The 8710-nt window shown below is 45.8% G+C and overlaps 1 protein-coding gene across 1 annotated transcript in view; it reads right to left on the bottom strand.

Annotated features, from left to right (window-relative positions):
* Window positions 1-2700: 2700 nt before the first annotated feature.
* JAG1 (jagged canonical Notch ligand 1) overlaps window positions 2701-8710 on the bottom strand; it is a 67830-nt gene continuing 61820 nt past the window's right edge. Inside the window, exons 24-26 of the mRNA XM_081906042.1 lie at window positions 8106-8237; window positions 6850-7000; window positions 2701-5025 (exon numbers count right to left, since the gene is read on the bottom strand). Coding sequence (XP_081762168.1) covers window positions 4568-5025; window positions 6850-7000; window positions 8106-8237 — 741 coding nt within the window. The 3' untranslated portion in view covers window positions 2701-4567. The remainder of the gene's footprint in view (window positions 5026-6849; window positions 7001-8105; window positions 8238-8710) is intronic.

The following is an 8710-nucleotide window of genomic DNA, read 5'->3' as shown; positions in this document are numbered from 1 at the left end:
CACACTGTACAAGGACTGCTTGCTACCCTGCAAATGACTCATTATCTCTAATTGGTTTGTTTGAACCTGCAGTGGGAGGCAGCTACAAAATGAGCAACTGTCCTTGTGACTATGGCAGATACAATCTGATGGGAATGAATGAAGCCGGGGCTCTTTGCACTCCGAAACTGGGAGTGGTGCTTTTAATCTTGAGAGCCATTTCCTTAGGAAGGCAGCAGGGCTACTCTAAGGAAGGCTTGCAGGAGGCAGCTGAAACATTACGTGATCCAGTAATTTAAACTCTCTTAAGGCCATTTCCTAACAGCAGCAGGCCAGAATGCTGTTCGCAAATCCTGTTTTGGACTACAACTCCCATCATCCTAAGACAACATGGTGTGCTGGCTGGGGCGGATGGGATCTGTGGTTCAAAACACCTGGAGGGCAGCAAGTTGGAAAAGGCTGGTCTTAGCTGCGGGGAATGGGTGCTTCTCTTATCTATCTTAAAACTGGTTTTTACTGACAGGGGCTCGTGCTTTTCCAGCAAGTTGTATGTTTAGACATTTTGGCAGAGAATTCACTACCTTTATAAACTGGTTTGCTGCCACAGAATCCAGAGCAAGCTGTCGTGTGCTTTTTGGGGGGTGTTTGGGGAGAATAAATCTCAAAGTGTATTTTAACAAGAGCGACACCCCCACATCTCTTTGCTGCTTGGTACACATGGGGAATAGTAGAAACTCCTGACTCTTCAAGTTTAGTCACTTCAGTGCAGTAATTTTCCTTACCCGCTTATATTCCATTGCAGCAACAGTGTCTATCACAGAGGTGATCATTTTCCAGAATATGTGAGAAGGTTGGATCTTCTAGACCAGCGTTTCCCAAACTTGGGTCTCCAGCTGCTTTTGGACTACAGTTCCCATCTCCCTCCGACCACTGGTCTTGCTAGCTAGGGATGATGGGAGTTGTAGTCCAAAAACAGCTGAATTGGGAAACACTGTTCTAACACTAAGTTTCTACAAAACCAAAGTTCAACTGAGTCTGCATCTAACTCGGCCTTTCTCAACCTTGGGTCCCTAGGTGTTGCGGGACTACAATTCCCATCATGCTAAAGGGTTGTAGATCAAGAACATATGCGAACCCAAGGTTGAGAAAGGCCGAACTCAATGACTAGCTGCAGCACTGGGATATATTCTCTCTACCACCCACCACCCACCCATTCACATTTCAAAGTCAATATCAAATTGCTGTCGGCCACCATGCCCAATGTCAAGTGTGCCTGCCCTAAAACATGGAAAGATGAAGTTACCAAGAGTGGCTTTCCCCCTGCGGTGTGTTTTGCTCAAAGATACACAATTAATCCAGAGCTTCTGAGTAAAGGTACAGATTTCAGAAGTTCCTGCTCACTTCCCACCATGATAATAAGCACTTTGCTGGTGAAAAGAATTCTGGGTTCAAGGCTTTCTTGAAGAAACCTTACAGAACAGCCTCAAGGGCATGATAAGAAGGTATGGGATACCCCAACGCCACTGAAACTGAGCACCTCTGCTCAGTGCCTGGGCCACCTTGTGACCGCCATCTTGAGCTCCACGATGCAAGAAAAGTGAGATAGGGCTGTTGAAGCATAAAAGAAACCAGGCCAAAGACCGTTGAGATAAATAAGGCCGTTCCACTTGCATCCATCACCAACACAACCTTGTTGGAGACAGGACTTGGACAGCCCACAAAACCAGATTTGGAAAGGGGCTTTAGCCACCAGTGCTTTCAAAAACTGGTCATTAATACACTTTCATTGAGTCATCCTCTCGATCTCAGTGAAAACAATTCAAAAACAGACCAAGTTTACAGCCCTGACAGTTCTCCTTCTGGACCCGGGGTAGGCGGTGGGAATCCCAACATGCACATTATGTAGTCCACCGAGTATACCCCAATGAAACCACTGGGTTGCCCCATGGTAGGAGCTGGAGGTGAACAGCTTTATATTGCTTACTCCTATAGCGTAGCTCTGGGACGCGGGTGACGCTGTGGGTTAAACCACAGAACCTAGGACTTGCCGATCAGAAGGTCAGCGGTTCGAATCCCCGCGACGGGGTGAGCTCCCGTTGCTCGGTCCCTGCTCCGATGAAATTTATTTTGAAGATTGGCATAGAAGTACCTTAAGTAAAAGAGTGTGCTATCCCGAACGATCCTTCTTTGAAAAGTGGATGTATAGTGTCTATTCACCTTTTTCTCTCCCATGCCCTCCAACATTTCTCCGATGAAAACAGGCATGTCTTAAGGAAAAGCGGGAGGGACACGGGTGGCGCTGTGGGTTAAACCACAGAGCCTAGGACTTGCCGATCAGAAGCTCAGCGGTTCGAATCCCCGCAATGGGGTGAGCTCCCGTTGCTCGGTCCCTGCTCCTGCCAACCTAGCAGCTTGAAAGCACGTCAAAGTGCAAATAAATAAATAGGTACCGCTCTGGCGGGAAGGTAAATGGTGTTTCCATGCGCTGCTCTGGTTCGCCAGAAGCGGCTTAGTCAGGCTGGCCACATGACCCGGAAGCTGTATGCCGGCTCCCTCGGCCAATAAAGCGAGATGAGCGCCACAACCCCAGAGTCGGCCACGACTGGACCTAATGGTCAGGAGTCCCTTTACCTTTATAGCATTGCTATTGTTGGAGGTGGGGGAAGACATTTGAAGACATTCATGTTGGAAGCATCTCAATGAAGCTCAATCTTCACGCTGTTTTTATACAAAAAAATTTAATAAATATTTTTCAAGATTTATTGCCAGGAATAAACACATCAGAGATGTATTTTCATGTCCGTGTAACACTAAAATTACCATACAAGATATCCTCGTGATCCCGGTGGTTTACCCAGCGAGATTACTCAGTTATAAGCCTTTTTGTTGTCTTTTTTTTGCAATTTTGATTTTTTGATCTTCCAACTTTTTGTAATAGCACTTTGATTTCCTCACTCCTTAAGGCGGGCAGTGTAATCTATGGCAAATCTACACAGTGATCTTAACTGGACACTCTACTGTTCAAGTATTCAACAACTAGCTTATCGGAATACTTTCTACATGCAGTAGATTACAAAGAAAAGAAGTTTTTTTTAAAAAAAAAAAACCTACAAGTGGTTCAGCACCACCTATCTGTGCTGGTGGGTGGGGGTGGGTGAAATCAAGAGTTTACAAAATAAGATTTCGGTGTTTCCAACTCCACACGCTAATTCGATATTTTTTTCTCTTTAATTACATGCAACCGGTCACACGTTCATCTACAGAAGGTTATCGCTCAGTTGTGTTCCCTTAAACTGCTTCGCGGCAGAGGATCTGCCTGCCCTCCTTTTTCCCCCTCCCTCCTCCCCCATGCCCCAACTTCTAAAGCAGCCAGGAGGGGGGGAATTAAAATAAAATTCTAATCTAATTCTAAACTGCCTCAGCTGGTACTTAAACAAATATTCTTAAAGTGATACTATCAAAGGTGTTCTCAAAGAATAAAGACAAAACGCGCACTCGACATCGTACAGAAAGCCTGTTTCAAGGCCCCAAAAGCCTTCTCTATCCTTTAAAAACAAACTGATTTTCAGAACACCTTAAATTTTGGCATGTAGGCAAACATGTAACAAAGGGGTGGGGGGTAGAATAAAAAGATTTTTAAAAAGATAAAGAAGCCATAAGCTTACAAATGCTATGGGGGGGGGAACACCTTCAACTCTAAACACATACATATAAATTAAAAAAAAAGGAATGATATTTAAGGCTCTTGATTATTAAGTTAATAAATCAAATATACACAGTGATTAATAAAAAAAGGAATTATTTACATAACTATACAAACTTCTACTTTTGACACATTTCCTCTCAATTCTTCATTTTTTTTTACCAGCAACTGCTGACAAGAAGTCCCCCCCAATCCCTCCCCACCTGCCCTCCCCACAAAAAAATACAATTAAAAAAAATAAATAATAAACTTTTTAACTTTTTTTTCTCGATAGTTGCTGTGGTTCCGAGCTGCAAAGGCACTTTCAAATACAGAACTAGTTGTACGTCATCATAAAACCAATATACAAAAGAACTCTAATTTCAATAAATAAATAAAATTTATCTCCTTCCCTCCCCACAGGGACTGTATAAATTGTGACATCGAGAGAGAGAGAGAGAGAGAGAGAGAGAGAGAGAGAGAGAGAGAGAGAGAAAGAGGAAGGAAGGAAGGAAGGAAGGAAGGAAGGAAGGAAGGAAGGAAGGAAGGAAGGAAGGAAGGAAGGAAGGAATTCTTTGTTAGGTGAGGGAAGGCTAAATAATAAAAGGCTACATGATACCTTTATGAAACTTGCCAGGAGATGCATCAGCGGCGGCTGAATTGACGGGGGGGGGGCACTTTCGACTAGTTTTGCATAGATGTGGAATGCAGCACTTGGTATTCCAGCCAACCACAGCAACTATCACTGCCAGTGTAAGCCAGCTTGTCAAAACTTAAATTAACACAGGGATTCTAAGCAAATAATAGCCTTAGACTCAAAATATTACACAACCGCTTTGAGAACTACAAGCTCCGAGTTGACTCCAACTGGTAAGTATGGATTAGGAGGCAGCGCCCGGCTGCCTGCTATACAATGTACTCCATGCGGTTCAAGCTCTGCGCGCTTTCCAAGTCCCGGTTGTCCTGCTTGTTTGTCCAGTTCGGGTGCTTTGCGGGCGTGCCGTTGGGGGGCTTTTCGTCTCTGTCGACCAGCGTGTAGGTCGCCTGCTTGGCGAAGCGGCTCTTTTGCTGGTGCTTGTCCATGTCGTCTTCCTCCACCTCGGAGTTGTGTGTCCTTATTTTGGCAATCTTGGAGTTCTTGTTCTCGTAGTCCTTGATGGGGATGGCGTTGGCGCCGTGCTTCTCGATGGGGTTCTTGATCTGGTTCAGCTGCTCCCGGACGTTGTTGGTGGTGTTGTCGTCCGACGGCGTGTGTGTGTGCGCGCTCTGCTTCCGGCGCTTGCGGATGCACCAGTAGAAGGCCGTGACCAGACAGCAGATCCAAGCCACGGTCAGAACGGAGCTCAGCAACGGGACCAAGAAATCTGGAAGGCAAGAAGAGTTTGGATTTGATATCCCGCTTTATCACTACCCAAAGGAGTCTCAAAGCGGCTCACATTCTCCTTTCCCTTCCTCCCCCACAACAAACACTGAGGTGAGTGGGGCTGAGAGACTTCAAAGAAGTGTGACTAACCCAAGGTCACCCAACAGCTGCATGTGGAGGAGCGAGGAAGCGAACCTGGTTCACCAGATTACGAGTCTACCACTCTTAACCACACTGGCAAGGGTGACTCTTGTCAACAAACCCACCATCACTACTCAGCTCAGATAGCTCAGTGGTAGGGACGCGGGTGGTGCTGTGGGTAAACCACAGAGCCTAGGACTTGCTGATCAGAAGGTCAGCGGTTCAAATCCCCGCTCCTGTTGCTCGCTCCCTGCTTCTGCCAACCTAGCAATTCGAAAGCACATCAAAGTGCAAGTAGATAAATAGGTACCGCTCTGGCGGGAAGGTAAACGGCGTTTCCGTGCACTGCTCTGGTTCGCCAGAAGCGGCTTAGTCATGCTGGCCACATGACCCGGAAGCTGTTTGCGGACAAACGCTGGATCCTCGGCCTATAGAGCGAGATGAGCGCCGCAACCCCAGGGTCGGACACAACTGGACCTAATGGTCCAGGGGTCCCTTTACCTTTAGGGCATCTGCTTTGCATGCAGAAGGTCCAGATAATGATAAGAAGAAGAATAATAATAAAGGTTAAAAAAGGTAAAGGACCACAGATGGTTACATCCAATCAATGGCAACTATGGGGTTGCGGTGCTCATGTCGCCGGCGGAGGGAGCCGGCGTTTGTCCACAAACAGCTTTCCAGGTCATGTGGCCAGCAGGACTAAACCGCTTCTGGCGCAAGAAAACACGGTGACAGAAATAAGAGCACACGTTTACCTTCCCATCAGCAGTATCTTTTTATCTACTTGCACTAGTGTGCTTTCAAACTGCTAGATTGGTTGGAACTGGGACACAGCAATGGGAGGTCACTCCCATCGCAGGGATTCGAACCGCCAACCTTCTGATCAGCAATCCCAAGAGGCTCGGTGGTTTAGACTACAGTGCCACCCACATCCCTACAACAACAATAATAATATTTTACCTAATAGTATTTATATGCTGCCCATCTGACTGGGTTGCTCCAGCTACTCTGGGCGGCTCCAACAGAACCATATAGCACTGGTTCTGGAAGACCTACATTGGCTCCCAGTAAGTTTCTGAGCATAATTCAAAGTGTTGGTGTTGAGCTTTAAAGCCCTAAATGTTCTCTGTCCATATACCTGAAGGAGAATCTCCACCCCCATCATTCAGCCTGGATGCTGAGATCCAGCACTGAGGGCCTTCTGGTGGGTTCCTGCCTGCGAGAAGCGAAGCTACTGGGAACCAGGCAGAGGGCCTTCTGGGCAGTGGCACCCACCCTGTGGAACGCCCTCCCAACAGATGTCAAGGAAATCAGTAACTATGTAACCTTTAGAAGACATCTGAAGGCAGCCCTGTATAGGGAAGCTTTTTAATGTTTATTGTTCTTGTTTTAAAAACACAATAAAGCATCAAATGTCAGTTCAAGCCATTCGTTAAAGCTCAAATCAGCACTATCCTGTATTTGGAGCTTGTGTCTAACAATGAATAAAAGTAATTTTAGGGCAAACTTGAGATATGTTAGAATTTGTGCCGAAAAGCAAACTTGCATAAGAATAAGCCCTGCTGGGAAGTCTGGAAACAGGCTATGAGTGAAACGGCTTCCTATCCACTTTCAATTTCCATTCCTACTGCCAGCCCTCAACCAATGCATGAGAAAATGCAGTCCCCTCTTTTTAAAAAATTACCTGTTTTGCTTTTAATTGGCCGCCTCTGTACCCGGACTTCTGCAACCGCTGCAATAAGCGTGCTATTCCCATCACGCTTGCTCACCAGATCAATAATTTTGTCTGTTATTTCTTTTATCGGGTTCTCTTCCTCCTGGATATCTTCGGCAGACTACGCGAAAGAATAAGATTGCGTATTAGAGATAACATGAAGAAGAATCTCTAACCCAATGCTCACAAGAGGACCAAACAAACATGGAGACTCTGGTCTAACATCAAAATATGGGGAACACTGGCTTCTATAAGTACAGGACATGCATCAAGTTATTACCAAGTCCCAATGTCAATCCAGTGAATTGTGCAGAATGCCAACCCTTTCAAAACATCCTTTGGGAGGGAAGCTAGACTCTAGAACCCTCCAATAGGCTTGTTTGGGGGTTAAGATCAGCATTGGCTGTCTTGTTCTTGGTGCTATCTTGGAAGATTTGATGAGTGAGCACAAGACAGGATCTTCTTTGTGGTGGTGATATGATCCCAGAATAATCCCCCCCCCCCCCCAGGTTCTGGTGGTACATTCATTTTGATGGCTGAGGACCACAATACCGTCTCTTTCCATATGAACCTTCCCTGACATCATCTTCTGAGGCCCTTCTTTGTGCGCTTCCTCCATGGGGGGTCCGGAGGGTGGCAGCACGAGAACAGGGCCTTTTTTGTAATGGCTCCCCATTTGTGGAATGCTTTCTCCAGGGAGGTTTGCCTGGTGCCTTCATTATACACCTTTAGGCGCCAGGCAAAAACATTCCTCTTTATCCAGACTTTCGGCTGATTGATACCAAATACGCTTTTGAAATGTTTTGGGAAGGGGGGGCAGATTATTGAGTTGTCCTTGGTTTGTGTGTTTGTGTTTTTATACTGTGATTTTATGTTGTGAACCGCCTTAGACCTGCAGGTATAGGGCGGTACACAAATTTAACCAATAATAACAATTCACTTCCACAATCTTCCAAATGTGTTAACATCCAAGATTCACTGTTGCTCATTTTAATGCACAACACCTTGCTGCCACTAGATTACAAGTTGGTTGTATTTTGTCATGGCTTTCAGAACCTGAATTGTTGCATTTGCCGTTTTATTGTTTATATCACATGTATTTATGTCTATGGGTGATATCCAATTAGATCGTAGTTAAACAGAGAACCCACTCTTTCCCACTGAGACAGAGCAATGCGTCTCAACGTTTAGAGAAATAAGTCAGGCATGCCAACCATCAGACTTACAATCGCAACGTGGATTTCATCGTGTGCCAAGTGCGACGGTTCACACGTGATGTAGATGGAGTATTCCACGGACACGTTCTTCAAGATACTTAGATTCCTCAGCTCGTTACAAATATGCTCAGTTGTAAGGCCCTGTGGGAAAAGAACAAACACGGAACATGAGTACTTTTGACAGAAGAGGACATATGGCAAGAACATAAATCAATGGCACTTCTCTCGTTGCCATTTGCGCCTGGCTACAGAGAACGTTGCCTCTTAGGTCAAGAGTGAACCTGTGGTCAACCTAAAGTCTCATCCGTCCCAGGCAACGTGGCCAATGGTCAGCGATGACGAGAGTTGGGCCCCTCCAAAGGTTGTTCAACTACAAAGTTCCCCATCCTTGATCTGCATTATAGCAGAAGCCATAATATCCACAATTGCCAATTGGGTCACTGGCAAGGAATAAAGGTCACTGCCCAGAGAAGGTCCATTTCTCAGTGGTAGAACACATGTTTTGCATTTAGAAGGTCCCTGGTTCAGTTCCTAGCATTCCCAGGTAGAGGCACGCCCTCCCCCCCCCCCAATTTAAAATCCTGGAGATCTGCTGACAGTGACTCTGTATATGG

Source organism: Podarcis melisellensis (genome assembly GCF_964234715.1).
Source record: "Podarcis melisellensis genome assembly, chromosome: 3".
Lineage (NCBI taxonomy): Eukaryota > Metazoa > Chordata > Lepidosauria > Squamata > Lacertidae > Podarcis > Podarcis melisellensis.
Note: the sequence above shows the minus strand (reverse complement) of the source record. Positions and strands in the feature narration are given on the sequence as shown.